This window comes from Sinohyriopsis cumingii, chromosome 19 (assembly GCF_028554795.1).
Source record: "Sinohyriopsis cumingii isolate HCF-2022 chromosome 19, ASM2855479v2, whole genome shotgun sequence".
Classification (NCBI taxonomy): Eukaryota; Metazoa; Mollusca; class Bivalvia; order Unionida; family Unionidae; genus Sinohyriopsis; species Sinohyriopsis cumingii.
Genome location: NC_142979.1, coordinates 13,996,110 through 14,017,350, shown reverse-complemented (window position 1 = coordinate 14,017,350; position 21,241 = coordinate 13,996,110). Strand labels below are relative to the sequence as shown.

At 31.7% G+C, this 21,241-nt stretch overlaps 1 protein-coding gene across 2 annotated transcripts in view; it reads right to left on the bottom strand.

Annotated features, from left to right (window-relative positions):
* LOC149775158 (protein HIRA-like) overlaps positions 1 to 21,241 on the bottom strand; it is a 122,788-nt gene that overhangs the window by 25,438 nt on the left and 76,109 nt on the right. For both annotated transcript variants that reach the window (XR_016416578.1, XM_089944105.1), the window contains exons 19-21: positions 14,654 to 14,749; positions 11,142 to 11,299; positions 6,297 to 6,458 (exon numbers count right to left, since the gene is read on the bottom strand). Coding sequence is in view for 1 of the 2 variants with exons in the window: in XM_089944105.1 (XP_089800231.1) it covers positions 6,297 to 6,458; positions 11,142 to 11,299; positions 14,654 to 14,749 (416 nt within the window). In the remaining variant the exon portion in view is untranslated. The remainder of the gene's footprint in view (positions 1 to 6,296; positions 6,459 to 11,141; positions 11,300 to 14,653; positions 14,750 to 21,241) is intronic.

Below are 21,241 nucleotides of genomic sequence, written 5' to 3'. Positions count from 1 at the left end.
TGTATGAAGTGGAATAATGTAGATTGTTATCATGGAAATATGATATTATATCTGTATGAAGTGGAATAATGTAGATTGTTATCATGGAAATATGAATTTATATCTGTATGAAGTAGAATAATGTAAACTACTATCATGGAAATATGAATTTATATCTGTCTGAAGTGGAATAATGTAGATTGCTATCATGGAAATATGAATTTATATCTGTATGAAGTGGAATAATGTAGACTGCTATCATGGAAATATGAATTTATATCTGTCTGAAGTGGAATAATGTAGATTGTTATCATGGAAATATGAATTTATATCTGTATGAAGTAGAATAATGTAGATTGTTATCATGGAAATATGAATTTATATCTGTATGAAGTGGAATAATGTAGATTGTTATCATGGAAATATGAATTTATATCTGTATGAAGTGGAATAATGTAGATTGTTATCATGGAAATATCAATTTATATCTGTATGAGGTGGAATAATGTAGATTGTTATCATGGAAATATGAATTTATATCTGTCTGAAGTGGAATAATGTAGATTGCTATCATGGAAATATGAATTTATATCTGTATGAAGTGGAATAATGTAGACTGCTATCATGGAAATATGAATTTATATCTGTCTGAAGTGGAATAATGTAGATTGTTATCATGGAAATATGAATTTATATCTGTATGAAGTAGAATAATGTAGATTGTTATCATGGAAATATGAATTTATATCTGTATGAAGTGGAATAATGTAGATTGTTATCATGGAAATATGAATTTATATCTGTCTGAAGTGGAATAATGTAGATTGTTATCATGGAAATATGAATTTATATCTGTATGAAGTAGAATAATGTAGATTGTTATCATGGAAATATGAATTTATATCTGTATGAAGTGGAATAATGTAGATTGTTATCATGGAAATATGAATTTATATCTGTATGAAGTGGAATAATGTAGATTGTTATCATGGAAATATGAATTTATATCTGTATGAAGTGGAATAATGTAGATTGTTATCATGGAAATATCAATTTATATCTGTATGAGGTGGAATAATGTAGATTGTTATCATGGAAATATGAATTTATATCTGTCTGAAGTGGAATAATGTAGATTGCTATCATGGAAATATGAATTTATATCTGTATGAAGTGGAATAATGTAGACTGCTATCATGGAAATATGAATTTATATCTGTCTGAAGTGGAATAATGTAGATTGTTATCATGGAAATATGAATTTATATCTGTATGAAGTAGAATAATGTAGATTGTTATCATGGAAATATGAATTTATATCTGTATGAGGTGGAATAATGTAGATTGTTATCATGGAAATATCAATTTATATCTGTATGAGGTGGAATAATGTAGATTGTTATCATGGAAATATGAATTTATATCTGTATGAAGTAGAATAATGTAGATTGTTATCATGGAAATATGAATTTATATCTGTATGAAGTGGAATAATGTAGATTGTTATCATGGAAATATGAATTTATATCTGTATGAAGTGGAATAATGTAGATTGTTATCATGGAAATATCAATTTATATCTGTATGAGGTGGAATAATGTAGATTGTTATCATGGAAATATGAATTTATATCTGTATGAAGTGGAATAATGTAGATTGTTATCATGGAAATATCAATTTATATCTGTACGAAGTGGAATAATGTAGATTGTTATCATGGAAATATCAATTTATATCTGTATGAGGTGGAATAATGTAGATTGTTATCATGGAAATATCAATTTATATCTGTATGAAGTGGAATAATGTAGATTGTTATCATGGAAATATCAATTTATATCTGTATGAGGTGGAATAATGTAGATTGTTATCATGGAAATATGAATTTATATGTCTGAAGTGGAATAATGTAGATTGCTATCATGGAAATATGAATTTATATCTGTATGAAGTGGAATAATGTAGACTGCTATCATGGAAATATGAATTTATATCTGTCTGAAGTGGAATAATGTAGATTGTTATCATGGAAATATGAATTTATATCTGTATGAAGTAGAATAATGTAGATTGTTATCATGGAAATATGAATTTATATCTGTATGAAGTGGAATAATGTAGATTGTTATCATGGAAATATCAATTTATCTCTGTATGAGGTGGAATAATGTAGATTGTTATCATGGAAATATGAATTTATATCTGTATGAAGTGGAATAATGTAGATTGCTATCATGGAAATATGAATTTATATCTGTATGAAGTGGAATAATGTAGATTGTTATCATGGAAATATGAATTTATATCTGTATGAAGTAGAATAATGTAGATTATCATGGAAATATGAATTTATATCTGTATGAAGTGGAATAATGTAGATTGTTATCATGGAAATATGAATTTATATCTGTATGAAGTAGAATAATGTAGATTATCATGGAAATATGAATTTATATCTGTATGAAGTGGAATAATGTAGATTGTTATCATGGAAATATGAATTTATATCTGTATGAAGTGGAATAATGTAGATTGTTATCATGGAAATATGAATTTATATCTGTATGAAGTAGAATAATGTAGATTGTTATCATGGAAATATGAATTTATATCTGTATGAAGTGGAATAATGTAGATTGTTATCATGGAAATATCAATTTATATCTGTATGAAGTGGAATAATGTAGATTGTTATCATGGAAATATCAATTTATATCTGTATGAGGTGGAATAATGTAGATTGTTATCATGGAAATATGAATTTATATCTGTATGAAGTGGAATAATGTAGATTGTTATCATGGAAATATCAATTTATATCTGTATGAAGTGGAATAATGTAGATTGTTATCATGGAAATATGAATTTATATCTGTCTGAAGTGGAATAATGTAGATTGTTATCATGGAAATATGAATTTATATCTGTATGAAGTGGAATAATGTAGATTGTTATCATGGAAATATGAATTTATATCTGTATGAAGTGGAATAATGTAGATTGTTATCATGGAAATATCAATTTATATCTGTATGAGGTGGAATAATGTAGATTGTTATCATGGAAATATGAATTTATATCTGTATGAAGTGGAATAATGTAGATTGTTATCATGGAAATATCAATTTATATCTGTATGAGGTGGAATAATGTAGATTGTTATCATGGAAATATGAATTTATATCTGTATGAAGTAGAATAATGTAGATTGTTATCATGGAAATATCAATTTATATCTGTCTGAAGTGGAATAATGTAGATTGCTATCATGGAAATATGAATTTATATCTGTATGAAGTGGAATAATGTAGACTGCTATCATGGAAATATGAATTTATATCTGTATGAAGTGGAATAATGTAGATTGTTATCATGGAAATATCAATTTATATCTGTATGAAGTGGAATAATGTAGACTACTATCATGGAAATATGAATTTATATCTGTCTGAAGTGGAATAATGTAGATTGCTATCATGGAAATATGAATTTATATCTGTCTGAAGTGGAATAATGTAGACTGCTATCATGGAAATATGAATTTATATCTGTATGAAGTGGAATAATGTAGATTGTTATCATGGAAATATCAATTTATATCTGTATGAAGTGGAATAATGTAGACTACTATCATGGAAATATGAATTTATATCTGTCTGAAGTGGAATAATGTAGACTGCTATCATGGAAATATGAATTTATATCTGTCTGAAGTGGAATAATGTAGACTGCTATCATGGAAATATGAATTTATATCTGTCTGAAGTGGAATAATGTAGATTGTTATCATGGAAATATGAATTTATATCTGTATGAAGTGGAATAATGTAGATTGTTATCATGGAAATATGAATTTATATCTGTATGAAGTGGAATAATGTAGATTGTTATCATGGAAATATCAATTTATATCTGTATGAAGTGGAATAATGTAGACTACTATCATGGAAATATGAATTTATATCTGTCTGAAGTGGAATAATGTAGATTGTTATCATGGAAATATGACATTATATCTGTATGAAGTGGAATAGTGTAGATTGTTATCATGGAAATATGATATCTGTATGAAGTAGAATAATGTAGATTGTTATCATGGAAATATGATATTATATCTGTATGAAGTAGAATAATGTAGATTGTTATCATGGAAATATGAATTTATATCTGTATGAAGTAGAATAATGTAGATTGTTATCATGGAAATATGAATTTATATCTGTATGAGGTGGAATAATGTACACTGTTATCATGGAAATATGAATTTACATCTGTCTGAAGTGGAATAGTGTAGATTGTTATCAAGGAAATATGATATCTGTATGAAGTGGAATAGTGAAGATTGTTATCATGGAAATATGAATTTATATTTATCAGAAGTGGAATAATGTAGATTGTTATCATGGAAATATGATATTATATTTGTATGAAGTGGAATAATGTAGATTGTTATCATGGAAATATGAATTTATATTTATCAGAAGTGGAATAATGTAGATTGTTATCATGGAAATATGATATTATATCTGTATGAAGTGGAATAATGTAGATTGTTATCATGGAAATATGATATTATATCTGTATGAAGTGGAATAGTGTAGATTGTTATCATGGAAATATGATATCTGTATGAAGTGGAATAATGTAGATTGTTATCATGGAAATATGAATTTATATCTGTATGAAGTGGAACAGTGTAGATTGTTATCATGGAAATATGATATTATATCTGTATGAAATGGAATAATGTAGATTGTTATCATGGAAATGTGATATCTGTATGAAGTAGAATAATGTAGATTGTTATCATGGAAATATGAATTTATATCTGTATGAAGTGGAACAGTGTAGATTGTTATCATGGAAATATGATATCTGTATGAAATGGAATAATGTAGATTGTTATCATGGAAATATGACATTATATCTGTATGAAGTGGAATAATGTAGATTGTTATCATGGAAATATGATATTATATCTGTATGAAGTGGAATAGTGTAGATTGTTATCATGGAAATATGATATCTCTATGAAGTAGAATAATGTAGATTGTTATCATGGAAATATGAATTTATATCTGCATGAAGTGGAATAGTGTAGATTGTTATCATGGAAATATGAATTTATATTCATCAGAAGTGGAATAATGTAGATTGTTATCATGGAAATATGAATTTATATCTGTATGAAGTGGAATAATGTAGATTATTATCATGGAAATATGAATATATATCTGTATGAAGTGGAATAGTGTAGATTGTTATCATGGAAATATGAATTTATATTCATCAGAAGTGGAATAATGTAGATTGTTATAATGGAAATATGATATTATATCTGTATGAGGTGGAATAATGTAGATTGTTATCATGGAAATATGATATTATATCTGTATGAAGTGGAATAGTGTAGATTGTTATGATGGAAATATGATATTATATCTGTATGAAGTGGAATAATGTAGATTGTTATCATGGAAATATGAATTTATATCTGTATGAAGTGGAATAGTGTAGATTGTTATCATGGAAATAGGAATTTATATTCATCAGAAGTGGAATAATGTAGATTGTTATCATGGAAATATGATATTATATCTGTATGAAGTGGAATAATGTAGATTGTTGTCATGGAAATATGAATTTATATTCATCAGAAGTGTAACAATATTTTGTGTGCATGTGCACAAAGGACAGCAAAACAAAAACTAAAAAATATTTTCTATAAACAGCCCAAACAATACAGCATAAAATAAATAGATAATTTATGACAGATACATAAAAAGAATGACAGATACATTTTATAGAGTTGTGTAAAAGCCCACATATTTTTTCTCATGGCTTTGCCACTCATGAAAATCGAGTTATTCACTCAATGAAATAGATGTTATTCACTCAATGAAATAGACCTGTTATTCAATAAATGAAACAGAGCTGTTATTCACTCAGTGAAATAGATCTGTTATTCACTCAATGAAATAGACCTGTTATTCGCTCAATGAAATAGATCTGTTATTCAATTGAAACTAGAAAATATCTTCTATGCAGTTATGTTTAACTTCTAACCTGCTTATCTCACACTGAAATTACTGCAACAGAATGTGCAATCAACAGCTGGACAATATTTTCTTGGGAAGATACCTTGCTTTATTTCAACTAGATGAATTCCCACTATATTTCTTTATTCCATATTTGGTTAAACAGAAGAACCAAGATAAGATGGAGAATGTAGGCAGTGTTTTGTTTATATATTAAAAAAACAAATTTTAACAAATTCTAAGATAAATTTCATGATTTTATATTTAAAAAATTCTCACCATAAAAAAAGGTTTCCTTTCTTGGTAACAGCCATTAGGTGGAATCCATTGACTTCAAAAACAGTCACCTGCGAGTCCAAAATCAGACTGGGCAGTAATCTAATTCCACTAGTATTATACACACCAATACTGCTGTCCTCACATGCTACACATGCCATGTGGCTAGCAATAAAGACAAAGAATGAAGATATCATTTAAATGTCAGAAATATTTAAACTTGAGATCTACGGATGCATATCAACATGCAGTTCAAGTTTCATTTCCTTTCTTCAAAGGGTTTCTGAAAAACTGAAACTTCAAAAACGTCCAAGTCAAAACATTGTTAAGACTGACAAGATATACAAATAACTTAAATCGCATAAATCTGACCAGGTCTGCTACATATGTTAAAACATGCTAACTCAATTTGCTACATATGTGTTAAAACATGCTAACTCAATTTGCTAAACATACATTTATGGTCAAACATCACTCTGTGTGTGGATACCATATTTTTATGCCACAGAATGATAGCACCTGTAATAGTCCAGTAGATCCTGTAATAGTCCAGTAGATCCTGTAATAGTCCAGTAGATCATGGCCCTGCATCCTTGTAACAGAACACGAGTGAAACAAATATTATAAAAGACTTATTTGTCCAGGAAGTCTGTTGTTAACAGTGGACATTAATGTCAACAATATGGTGGCTGTTAAGTAGTTACAGTCTCGCAGCTGTCTCATAGCCAGTTGCCACTGATTACCATATATATGTATCGGATAGTCCTAATTAGAATAAAGTTCATTAGGGCTTTGTTTGGAAGTGTAGAGGTATAAATAGCAATACGCAGAGTTTGCCAAATTTGAGCATTAAGTTTCTGCTGGAATATACCACGTGTTGATATGAAAGTGATCTGACACATGTTGATATATAAGTACGAAGTCATGGACATTCCATTCAATAACAACTTCAAGTTCCACTAAATAGAGCTTAAACTAGTAGCCAAGTTCATCAATGAGTCTGTCATGTAAAGAGCCTTTTCTTATATTGGGGATACATTGTATCATCAAGAGTGAGAACTGTACAAGCTTGAAAGGGACAAAACATTCACTGTTTGGGGGTGTCAGGTGTTGATTCCAAGGTATTCCTATCCTTGCCTATCAGACTTTTTAAAAAGATTTCTGTTTTTGTTTGTTTTTAAAAAAAGAAAAAGTGCAATATTCTTCTTGTATTATCAATTTCATTTTCCTCTCTCTCTCTCAACAATCAAGTTGAAAAGGAAATGGGTGAGAGTGTGTGTGTGTGTGATTAGGATTTTTAACGTAGCTTCAAAAAACTGTAATTCATATCACTATGATGTCTGCAGTGTGGCAGTTTATAGTGATGTCTAGCAATTAATGGGGCAACTAATTATCATTGAAAACCTCACAACCCTAGCTCTATAATTTATAATTAATAAGAAATAATTATGATATTTTCTGGTAATAATGACTTTCAGGCCTCTCAAATGTAGAGCTCCACTCATAAGAATACCTGACACAATGTCACTATCATACATGTGTACTGGACAAAAGAGCTCTCATCCTGTGTTGTGAACTCACATCTCAGTGTTCATTCTCTTGTTTACTTTTGCCTCAATTGGCAGTAAAGATCAAAGAGCTCACTTGGCTTGGTAACATATTGGCATTTCTCAGTTATGTTTCGTTACCACCTATGAACAAAAAATAGTACACTACTCTATTGTGTCGACAGAAGACCCAAACTAGTAACTGTGACAAGACTGCTCTACTCTATCATTCAAATGTGGACACTAGAATGTTATAGAATTAAATATGTCTATTTGTTAAGCCATTGAGTTGTGCTCAAACTAGCTGAACATCAGAAGATGTATTAAAAATATGATTTTAAAACAATCTGAGTTGTAAAGAAAGCTGTTCTAAAACTATATGTCCTGTCATATATTAAAGAACACATTCATTATAAAAGCTATTAAAGAAATCAATGACATAATGTATCCCATACTATTGATATGCATTCAATTTGCATGTTAATACATAGTAATGGAAAGTTAAGACATAGATACGATTTAGTGGTGAAGCTGGCAAAAATACAATTTTATGTAAATCCATGAATGCAATCCTAATTTTTGTCAACAGTATTTTTTAATTTGAAAGAAATCTGTTATGCTTCATTTTACATGATGTGATTAAAATACAGAGTCCACTGCAATCAATGACAAACCTGCAAATGGATTTTGTTTCAGTTATTACATTTGTCACAAGTAAAGTAATCGTCAAATTTATTCTTGCAAGCAACAGTAATTACTTATAGATGTGTTTACATAAAAATCTTTAACACATCTGCCTTTCAACAATTTTCAAATGAGAAAACTAATTTCAATGCATTAACAGTATTCTCTTCACACTAAAATATGACCTATTTTTCAACTTTATGATAATTAGTATTTTAATTTCATAATTCAAATAGCTTAATAACAGCTTGAAAAATGAATGCTGCATTTAGCTGGATAAAAGATTCTGTCAACAATATTATTTTAAACCTTTAAAATACCAACATTACTTTATGGTTGCTATGGCAACCACAGTAAATCTATAGTTATTTATCATCTTCAGTATGATTAGTGTTGGTTCCTTATCAGTGAACTATAAATGAATAGAATTATATTTTATATTGAGAAAATTTGATAATAATAACTACATAAATACTGCATAATCTAAATTTTGTAACATACTGAAATGTAGAGACATGTTTGAAAGTCATATTTATCTACCACAGGCCTAAAAGTAATGAACTCAGGATATGTGACATATAGAAGAAAAAAATTAACTGTCCATTTACACATTCAGAATATCTATATTTCATGGAAAACTATACACTAAATTTGATTTTTTGGGTAAAAAATACTTTTCTACCCTTTTTCTCTAACTGGATGCTATGGTAACCATGAATACATCAATTTTTTAAAAATTGTTAGCATTAGCAATCTGCATGCATATATGCATCACTTTGTGCAATTTCACAGCAATCTGATTATAAATACTGGTTATGAAGCTGTTATATGGATTTGGCATAAAAAGTCTATTTTACTGAAACAATTCAGCAGACACAGATATGAGTTAGAAACAAATCACTGGTTTCAAGGTCAAGCAAAACAACACAGTATTATCAGGGTTAAAACATACATGCTGAATTTGCTACACATGTATTGAAACATGCTTGCTAAATCTGCTACACATGTATTGAAACATGCTTGCTAAATCTGCTACACATGTATTGAAACATGCTTGCTAAATCTGCTACACATGTAATAAAACATGCTTACTAAATCTACTACACATGTAATAAAACATGCTTACTAAATCTGCTACACATATAATAAAACATGCTTACTAAATTTGCTACACATATAATAAAACATGCTTACTAAATTTGCTACACATGTAATAAAACATGCTTACTAAATCTGCTACACATACATTAAACATGGTTATGAAATTTTCTAAACATATTAAACGTCCTTGCCAAATTTGCTAAACATGTATAAAAATATGCTTGCTAAATATGCTAAAAATACATTAAAACATGTTTCCTAAATCTACTACACATATATTAAACATATTTACTATATTTGCTAGACATATTAAACCATGCTTACTAAACTTCACTTGCTCCCTGCAAGTGTTTTTACTTTATGCTAATGTGCAAGAATGGGACAGAGGGCAAATCCAGTGTATCCTCAGTCTGCATGCACAGATCAAATGGCACGGGTGGAAATATGGATCTACAGGCAACAAGCTGGCATTGTGTGGCTGCAGCCCAAGTTAAACTTGTTCAGGCTTGATACAGTAATCAAATTTGAAGATTCCATGGGGACAAATGTGCACGGTATAAGACTAAACATTGTTTGGGGACTGTGTGTGAGACACAAGTCTAAACATTCTTTGATGGCTGAGATATGGGTCTAAACATTCTTTGGGGACCAGTATATGAGTCATGGGTCTTCTTAACATTCTTTGGGGACCAGTATATGAGGCACAAGTCAAGATATTCTTTGGGGACCATTGTATGAGGTATTAAGTCTAAACATACTTCAGGGACCAGGGTGTGAGACAAAAGTCTTAACATTTTTTGTGGACCAGTGTGTGAGGCACAAGACCAAACAGTCTTTGGGGACCGGTGCATTAGGCATAAGTCTAAATATTCTTTGGGGACCATTGTGAGGTCAAAGTCTAAACTTTCTTCAAGGACCAGTGTGTGAGACATAAGACTAAACATTCTTTGGGGATCAGTGTGTGAGACCTAAGTCTAAATATTCTTTAGGGACCAGAGTGTGAGGTACAAGTCTAAACTTTTTTGGGGACCAGTGTGTGAGGTTTAAGTCTAAATATTCTTCAGGGACCAAAGTGCAAGGTAAAAGTCTAAACTTTCTTCAGGGACCAGTGTCTGAGGTAAAAGTCTAAACGGTTTTTGCAGACCAGTGTATGAGACATGGTTCCTGACAATTAAAGAAATATACACATACACTGGAACACTTGATGGGGGGAGGGGTATATGAAATACAGGGACCTAGGTTGCAATGAGCTTTTCCTTTGATTTCTGGTGCTAACAATCCTATTAAAGCCTTTAAAATTTTATAAATTGGCATAATTGTAACCATTATTTACTCAGCACTGATCAGACTATACAGATTAGTTTATTTAAGTTAAAAATCATAACATGAATCTGGAAGTGCAAACATTTACTTTCAACAAGAACTCCTTTGCCATGCAGAAGTACATCTGTGCTATAAAAAAGACCCAGTTCAGACTGAGACCTATGAAACAAATAATTAAAACATATGACCTCACCTTGAACCAGCCACAGCCATTATTTTGGAGACAAGAACTTGTTCCCAGATATGGTTACCTCCCTTGGAACAGTGCAGCTTATGGAATGTCATCTCCTTGACTTTGATGTTATTTTCCACTTCAAGAAGTATAGAGACAGTACCTGCTTTACCTGGAATCTTAAGGGAAAAAAACCCAGATACGTGTTTTAAAAAAGGCAAATTTTTAATATATTGTTTCTTCAAGAATATTTACCAAAGAGATACAACAGGAAAATAAGATCCGCTAGCTCCTGAAAGCAGTCCTCCAAAAAGATGAAAAACTGTATTTGTTCCATGTATACCATAATGAATAAGTCTTTGGGACACAAAAAAATAATAATTATTTTTTGTCCCAAACTTTATATGCATTTAAAAACTATAGCATTTTCAGTGTCCCAAGACTTCTAGACATGAAAAAACAACATGTCAAGACAAGATCTCCATACTGCCCAGCTCTTGTTCATTTAGCACGACTACTATGATTGTTTTTATATTATTATTCTACATGTGCATATTTTCTGATTTTTCCAATATGAAATAAAATAAAGGTAAATAAAATCATCAAGAATTCATGGGGCACTTAGAGTTTACTGGGCAACCATTATGATATACAGTGTACAGAATAGCATCAACAAATCGTATGTAGCATTACTTATATCCATATTTATTCCCAAAAATACTAGATGAAGATTTTGCTTCATTCATCATTTTTACCTAAATCTCATTCTTTCAAATCACATTTAAACAAGACATCCTGTGCCATTTTATTTATTTTTTTGTTGTGTCACCAATGCAGGAATAATACTACACTCGTTATGATCATAACTGGCTGATTGAGTCCACCAGAAAAAGGGGCACCACTGGGCCAGCAGGCCATCTGCAAACGTCCTATGAAAATGTTGCCAAGAACACAAATGTTTGCTGTGGCCCATAGCAAACTGAGGAGCACTGAAAACTCACAAAGAAATCAACTCTCTGTAGGAACTTGAATTGGCTCCACCAAGTCTGACAATCCATACCCCAAATACATGAGGAAGACAGATGAAATTGAGACTGGTTGGAAAGAATCCATACCCAAGCGGACTAAATGCTGGGATTGGTTGAAATCCAACTTTTCCCAGCTCGTCAAAAAGCCTAGATGACCTTAATGGGAAAAGTCATTCCTGCCATTCAGCAAAAATGAACTCACCATGTATTTTTGGAGGAGGATGTCCAGATACCACTTTTGTGAACACTTATAGACTGATGCTGAAACTGAATGACAATGCATGAAATTAGTATATACTTTTCTAAACTGAAGGAACCTGTGTGATGCCAGGTAATAGGGACATGAAACAAGAGTCCCATGAAGAGACTGACATTCTACTGGCTAAAAAGAGTTTTCTGGAGTTCAAGGTAAGACCATATTTACCTTTTCACTGCTAAGTGTTTGAAGTATGTCTAATATTCTTCAGTGATAAGATTTTCAAATAAGCTGCTGTGATGAAAGCCTAATTCTTTTTGGCAAATATAGATAAGTTGATTAAAGGTGTGTCAATATTTAGCACCAGTAAAATGAACTGTAGATCAGCAACAACAGCACGCCCTCCATACCAAGATGCTTTCTGTCAAACTTGGTCAAATTCTGTCATGTGGATTTTCGAAAAAAAGACATTTAAAGGTTTTTCTGTATTAAGTAATGGTGACCATATTTGATGGCAGATCAGCATGGGTTTTACTTAAATGTGGTTACAACTGATATGCTTCCATTATTTTATCGTAAGATGGGATTTCCCCCATTGTCGCAAAAAAAGGGTGGAGTAGAAAAAAATGAGGGGAGGAGGAAATGGCCATAGTTCAATATTTACATAACACTTCAATACCTATCTACATCTCTTCCTTCCCACTGTGTAAGACCCCTATTGTTTAACTTTCTTGAATTAGCATTTTACTGAATATGACGCTAAATTACTATTCCATACTGCCATATTAGGATTTTAAGTCAATTAATGCAACAGTCTACTTCTTCAAACAAATAAATATCTTTATCATTTAATTTCATTTTGAGATTCTTACTTAGTAGATTTATTATAACCTTTATGCTAGGGTTATATGGTTTTCTAGTTCATAATCCCACAGGGCTAAACTGTGATGAGAAAAGAAACAAAAAGTGCACCCTTCTTTTAAATTGTATGTATTTTAATTTGACTTGCTTGTTTGCCTTTTCTACATTTAATTTTGAAATACCTCTAAAATGAGGTGTTGACCTGCATGCTGTCTCTTTTTGTCCATCCAGCATGTACATCGGATTCATATTTAACACCATTTGTAAAGATGAACAACACTCAGAATAAGCCATTTTGGGTCTTCTAGATAGCCCGTATTATAAATATGCATTTGTAAAACTTCCTTGACACAAAGGTTCAAACTTTGAGATAATGTTTGCTATGGGGCTCAATGTGCCAATCAAATTCAGTTTAACAACCATTTGTGTCAAGCTGAAGAAACCGGATGTGTAAACAGTTACAAAAGGACACACGCTGTGAAAAAGCAATATTTTTACCATTTAAACAAGCACTTTAAGGGTGAATGGCTAAATAAAGTTGTATACTGCAAAGAATAAATTTTCAATTGCACGACTTGAAATAAATTTGTGGGAGTTCTAGTTGCACGACTTGAAATAAATTTGTTGGAGTTCCAGTACATCACCACTTTTGAGTGTGTAAATTTGTACAATATTTTGCACGAATCACACAATCATGTGCCCTGGGTGCATCTCTGTAACAAGGTATTTTTCAAATAAAGTCAAGAAGTTAAAAATATGTTCAAGCAAAGTTAACAAGTGTTATGTGAATGGCACATCATGCATCAACCCTATGTTTAACAGTCCTCTACGTAGGACATGGCCGACTGTGGAGTACTGACCAATGCATATTGATGACCTTGACCTGTGATAACTTGTTAATGACCTTTACCTTTAGACATCAAAATCAATATGCTTCTTCAAAACCCCAAGTGCAGACTATTCACAAAGTTTGATAATGATAGATGGTTCAGAACTCGAATCACTGTGCCAAAACAAAATGGACGGATGAACAGATGGACGGACAGCAGCAAAGCAGTATGCCCTCTTCTGCTATTTCAGTAGTGCATAAAAAGAAGCATACAAGAAAATGTCTAAAGAAGTAAACTAATGAACAGCAGCTACTATGCTTGAAAACAAAAAATAGTGAACTGTGTGCATTGTAAGTGCTTGAAATATAAAAGTTCATATACAATGCCAACCCCCAAAACAAAATCCTTATCATTATCATATTATTAAGTGTATTTATGATCTGGAAAGATGTACACTTGGAATTCTGAAGTAACTAAATATCAAAGATATAAAAAAAAACTTAGATGGGAGTTGCTTTTGCTTTCTTTGAGTCTTTTCTTTCCTATCTTTTTAATATTCTAAGCAAAGCAAAAGAAAGATGAAGAACAGGCAGGAAAAGTACAAGAGAGCTCTCTCACCTGTTTTGAATAAGTTTTGTCGATGTCTAGTGTTGGAAGTTGAAGCTCTGAGGAAGCTGGCATATAACATACAGTTTCCCTTTCTACAAATGAGGACTGAAAAATGACAATAAATATACAGTACACATCATGTCTGAATGAATTGTTTGCACATTTTCTTTGAATTCATGCCTTTTTCATAAGAGATAGTTGGATACATTTATTTTACAAAATAAAAAAAAATATATTGAATTATAATGACAAAAGAAGCACTGTAAGCCTAATTCAGGTGACAAAAATTGTTTTTTTAATAAAGACTTAAGGATGTTAATGGCGATTTTCCTATTAAATTGGATTTTGTAACAGTAATCCACCACTGATATGATTTCACAATCAGATCTCACTATCACAATTTTTAACCAATCAGAAAATGCACTGCATTCACAGATATGCTCAAATATTTGGTTTGGATTTTATGAATTTTATGTTTTCATTACAAGCAACTATAAATGCATTAAAAGTGGTATTTTAAGTAATATTTTTAACAAAATAAATATTCAGTCTCTTTCTACATTTTTTAAAATCATTTGGATATTTTTAACAAGAAAATTCTGACAAATATTGTTCAGTTTTCTTTACATTATTTTCTATGTGAACATTAGGAAGAATTTAAGTATACACAAACATACAATTCCCAGCATATGTCCCAGTAATGAATAAGGCTCAACAACATTATAACAAGATGCAATTCTTCTAACTTTGTGTCATATTGAAAACAGCTGCTGCTTTCTGAAGCTGCCATGATTGTTAGGTAGTTTTTGTTTTTTTAGATAAATTACATTGTAGAATATTTATTTTCTGTGTCATGAGTGCTGCAGCTTGGAATTTATTTCTTCTGATTTCTTGAACCGTTTTATTTAAGGTTGTTGTGTTTGGAATTCAGCACTTTGTGGCAATTATCAAACTAATCAGAACATCAAATGCTTGGACCTTAGTCACTGTTCCTTAATTATCTGTCTATAGTTGTCTATAACTGTCATGTAACTATCGATAGTTTCTGGTTTATTGGTACAAACCATCCTTTTTCAGGTAAAGTTTTCACTGAACATGGATGCATTTTTAACCAAGTCTTGAGTCTTGACATGACTTCCTGAGTCTTTCTTACTTTGTCTGGATTTTTAAAAATCCCAACACAAGATTTCACCAGCAAAGTACTCTCTCTCTCTCCTCTCTCTCTCCATTACTCTCCCATTATTTCCTGTGACAAAAGCAGCCATTTTCACCAAGTGTGATTGCATTTCTTAACATTACAAACATGTGTTGGCATTTTGTAATAATTTTAAATATATCGCAATATATCATTCCAGATAATTTACAAGTGAACTATTTAGTATTTCACACTGTAAAAGTAGTTCTAGGCTATGTGTGATAGGAAAATTTTAGGTGTGCAATATGAAATTACAGGATGATCATCTGCATTTCATGCCAGATCAGTCTTGTAAGATTAAATCAGTATGTAATAAAATCATATTTGTAATCTTCACCATTAATTAGTGACAGATACAACCGTTTTGCAAAAACAAAGTTAATTTGTTTAAATATTTTGTCACAAATAACGAAAACATGATGTTAATATCATTTAAGTTGAAACAAGATTCCTCAGGAATTTCTGAACATTCCTTACTCGCGGAAACTATCAACTTACTGGTACACTGAAAAAGTACTGTAGTACATACCACCTTGAAAAAATACCATTGTACATTGGTAATACTGTACACCTCTAGTGTATATACGTGCATGCATACATGAATGCATATATATATGGGTAAGTAGTGTGAGTAAGGGATGTATACATAAATTTCTAGGTGTAATATTCAACTATGGTTGTCTTCTTTTGCACATTTGTATGCACTTGCTTTTGCACCTATGCAGAACGGGTTCAACCCTCAGTTTCAGCATTAGGAAGGGTACAGGCTGCCCATTAAAAGTCTGTGGTTCTGTCCACCTTAACAAACACATCATGCCAACTTCTGAGGCAATGAGTTCATTCCATAAATTGGTGTAACTGATACATACAATAAATAAAAATATCCATGATATCCATCAGCTGTGTTAGTAATTTATCCATTTCAATGTATCCATAAAATGAGTAGTAGATTATCCATGAAACCAATCTATCCATCAAAAGAGTAGTAGTGAAATAAAGTGGAACGATGATAGAATGATAATTTTCAACTTGAAAAAAATTTCTAAATAAAAGAGCAGTGGTGTATCCATGATACCAATGTATCCGTCAGATGAGCAGTGGTGTATCCATGATACCAATGTATCCGTCAGATGGGTAGTAGTGTATCCATGATACCAATGTATCCGTCAGATGAGCAGTGGTATATCCATGATACCAATGTATCCGTCAGATGAGCAGTGGTGTATCCATGATACCAATGTATCTGTCAGATGAGCAGTAGTGTATCCATGATACCAATGTATCCGTCAGATGAGCAGTGGTGTATCCATGATACCAATGTATCCGTCAGATGAGCAGTAGTGTATCCATGATACCAATGTATCCATCAGATGAGCAGTGGTGTATCCATGATACCAATGTATCCATCAGATAAGCAGTAGTGTATCCATGATACCAATGTATCAATCAAAAAAGCCGTAGTGAAATAAAGTGGAAAGATGATAGAAGGATAATTTTCAACTGATAACTTGTTCTTAATAATGTTCAAACTGAAAAATCAACGAAATATTATTCACCATTTTGTTTCAAATGAAAAAAATGATGTTTTGCCTAAGAAACTACACGTTACGGCTGTTCCATTTCAACAAACAGGGTACCCAGGAAAAGCAGTTTTACAAATAAAGCAAGCAAATTACTCACAAGTTTGTATGAAAATGATCAAAATTCTAACTTCCATCTATGGGTGACTAAGCCACATTAAAAGTGTCTACCTTGGGTCCCAAGTATACTTTACCAGAACAGCCCCTACTGTTCATGCTAGAATATTTAGCTTAGAAAATTTTTCTGCTATCAGACAGATTACTACGTAATGTGAACAAAAAGATGGGCAAAGAGAAAGAGAGAAAGATGCACAATACTATCAGGTTTAATAAGCAGTATGAGCATTTTCTGCATAGTCCATCATGACTAGTTTTTGGTCTTAAATTCAGCACCCTGATTTGCAAAGTCCTATTAAATTTGTTAATAGGTACTAAAAATCATCATCATAATCAACTGACAAAGTTCAATTAGCCAACATGCCCATCACTTACTGTAACAATGGGAATACAATTTTGTGGCTTGCGAATGAACCAGAAAAATCAATGATGACCAAATTACACGGCATCACAATGTTTTGCTGAATACATAGTAAAAACAGTATTGTGGATGCTATCTTTATATGGTAGATTTAAATTCATGGATATTTATTATGTTTAAAAAGAAACCCGAAATTAAATCGTCTACTGATATTTCTGATTTACAGTAATTTGTCTTGGTTTTGGTGCATTATAGCACAACAACACAAATAGGTTATTTAGTACCCAGGCAATTGGAGTAAAGTGACTTGCCTGAGGACACACCGAGGTAGCTAACCCAGGCTGGTCCAGCTGTAAGATTCAAACCCACATCCTTTCAATTTTGAGTCAGGCACAATGACCACTGAGCCACCATGACCTACAGTAATTTCGTGTTTAAATTTAGAGATATAATTCAATGTAGTTTGGATATGAAATAATGTGACAATCTGTCAGAAGCATTATGGACAGGTTTTATGTCTGAGATCTCTTTCAAATACTGAGGCATGACATCAGTATTCTATAAACCAATCTGTCAGTCACATTTTTGTTAGGATTTACATTTGAGATCTCTTTAAAGTACTTCACTATTTTATAAACCATTCTGTCAGTCACACTATGGTTAGGTTTAACATTTAAGATCTCTTTCAAGTACTTCAGTATTCTATAAACCAATCTGTCAGTCACTCTGGTTAGGTTTTACATTTGAGATCTCTTTCAAGTACTTCAGTATTCTATAAACCAATCTGTCAGTCACACTATGGTTAGGTTTTACAATTGAGATCTCTTTAAAGTACTTCAGTATTTTATAAACTATTCTGTCTGTCACACTATTGTTAGGTTTTACATTTGAGATCTCTTTCAAGTACTTCAGTATTCAATAAACCAATCTGTCAGTTACACTACAGTTAGGTTTTACATTTGAGATCTCTTTAAAGTACTTCAGTATTCAATAAACCAATCTGTCAGTCACACTTTGGTTAGGTTTTACAATTGAGATCTCTTTCAAGTACTTCAGTATTTTATAAACCAGTCTGTCAGTCACATTATGGTTAGGTTTTACATTTGAGATCTCTTTAAAGTACTTCAGTATTCTATAAACTGATCGGTCAGACACACTATGCTATGGTTTTTTGTTTGAGATCTCTTTCAAGTACTGTGTGGTGGAATCAAAGTTATATAAACCAGTCTGTTAGTCACATTATGGTTAGATTTTACATTTGAGCTCTCTTTCAAGTACTATGCTGTGGCATCAATATTAAATAAACCAGACTGTTAGTCACAGTGTGGCATCAGTATTCTATAACCATACTTTTAAGTCTATATAAATTTCAAGTGCAGTTAAAACTTTCAGCAGTACAGCATATATTAGTTTCCTGTACCTTTCCCAAATACAAATCAGCACGGGATGAGGTATTCCAAGGGAAGATGCTGTTTTATAACAGGGGAGGTGTTCCAAACGAAGTAGTTAAGATGCCGTTTTATAATGGGGAGGAGGTATTCCAAAGGAAATAGTTAAGATGCTGTTTTAAAAAAGAAAATGAACTGTTCCAATAGGAAGTTGTTAAGATGTTGTTTTATAAGGGGGGCGCTCACCAGTTATTATGTACTTTTGAGGGAGTGACATATGTAAGGTGAAGTTGTTTGCGTTTAAAACATGCACAGTGGAGAGAATGTTGGCATACCTCTATGCTGCATGAATGTAATGTGGGTGATATTTCATTGAATATTGTACTTTTGGAAATTGTACATGATCTAAGCACACTGTTAACTAAAATAAATGCTCCCTTGTGCTAAAATATCAGCCTGAATTAGTCTAAAGTACACTATCCATAGCAACTATTAAAATAGGAAAAATGAATTTTGCCCAACTAAACAATACCAGCTTCTGAAAGTGCAATGAATGAATTTACAAATATATAAAATGTTAAAAACTTATCGGCTCTTTTTTTTATACAATTTAACTCTAAAGTTCAGGAAGTGAAAATGACCAAGTGGAGCTTGCACTTTTTTGAAAGGTGCACATACATCTGGAGTAAGGTCAAGCTGTATACTCTATTAACCCATATTGCACCCATAAATCATACAACAAAATAAAGGGAATTAAAGGTTTGAATTATACCTAAGATATACGAGGTCAAATAGCCAGTATAACCAGTGAGGAAAGCTGTGGAAATTCTTTTTCTTTAAAATTCTAACCCTATGCAAAATGTGAAACTGTTAAGCGTCACCTAAAAGGGGAGGAGTTGTTTCTAAGGAAGTAGTTAAGATGCCATTTTATAAAAAGGGAGGTGTTTCAAAGGAAGTAGTTAAAAGGACTTCATAAAAAGTAAAAAACAACAAGATGATACTGTTATCAAAATACATGTGTAGGCAGAAAATTATTTAATTTAATTTCTGTTAAAGTTATATAACAACTACAAAAAAGCATGAAAACTCGCAAATTGAGTGGAATTCATGGTATTACATCAACCTAGAGAATTTGATCTCAACAGTGGAAATAGTATCAGATACGATAGCATTAATGTTTGGTTATCTTGCTTGTTTCACCAATCTGACTCTGTAATAATGTAACCTGAGAAATTAAGACTTACTAGTCTCTATTTTTGGGCTGACAATGTTCATCTTCAGTGTCTCCACTGATCTCAGTAAAAACTTGGTAATGTTCTCAGTGGTTTTGCTTACAAATATAATTAGTGTGACTTTTCAATTGCCCCAAGTGGCCGAGTGGTTTAAAACACTCTCCATTACAGATCACTGCCATCTCACCTCTGCGTGGGTTCGAGTATCGGATTCGACCAATGTGGGTATGTGAAAAAGCTTGCCAGTAGCTTCTTGTGGGTCAGTGGTTCTTTACGGAGATTTCCTGGGTTCTTCCTCCAACATTAATACTGGCCACCATGTACAGCCTATCATGTGCTGAAAAATGGCGTTAAACCCTACAACAACAACAACAATTGCTGAAAACAAACATACTGATACATTTCCTGTGTATCACAGTATTTAATTCCAGTGATATATATATTGTTTCACTATACCATCACTTCTGTAGTTTCTGCCAGTAAGGAATGTAAGTAAATTTTCCTCGAATTATCTTGTTACAAATATGATATTAAAAGCATGATTTATTTTACATGACAAAATAATTCCATTTCTTTTACAAATTAATACTGAATATTACAAATAAAATTACATTTATGATGAACATTTAATCTCATGTTTGACACATTTCATGTATGCCAGCATTTAATGGGGGGGGGGGGCTGCAATTTTCTTTTATCTCAAGATAATCAAATTTTTTCCAGT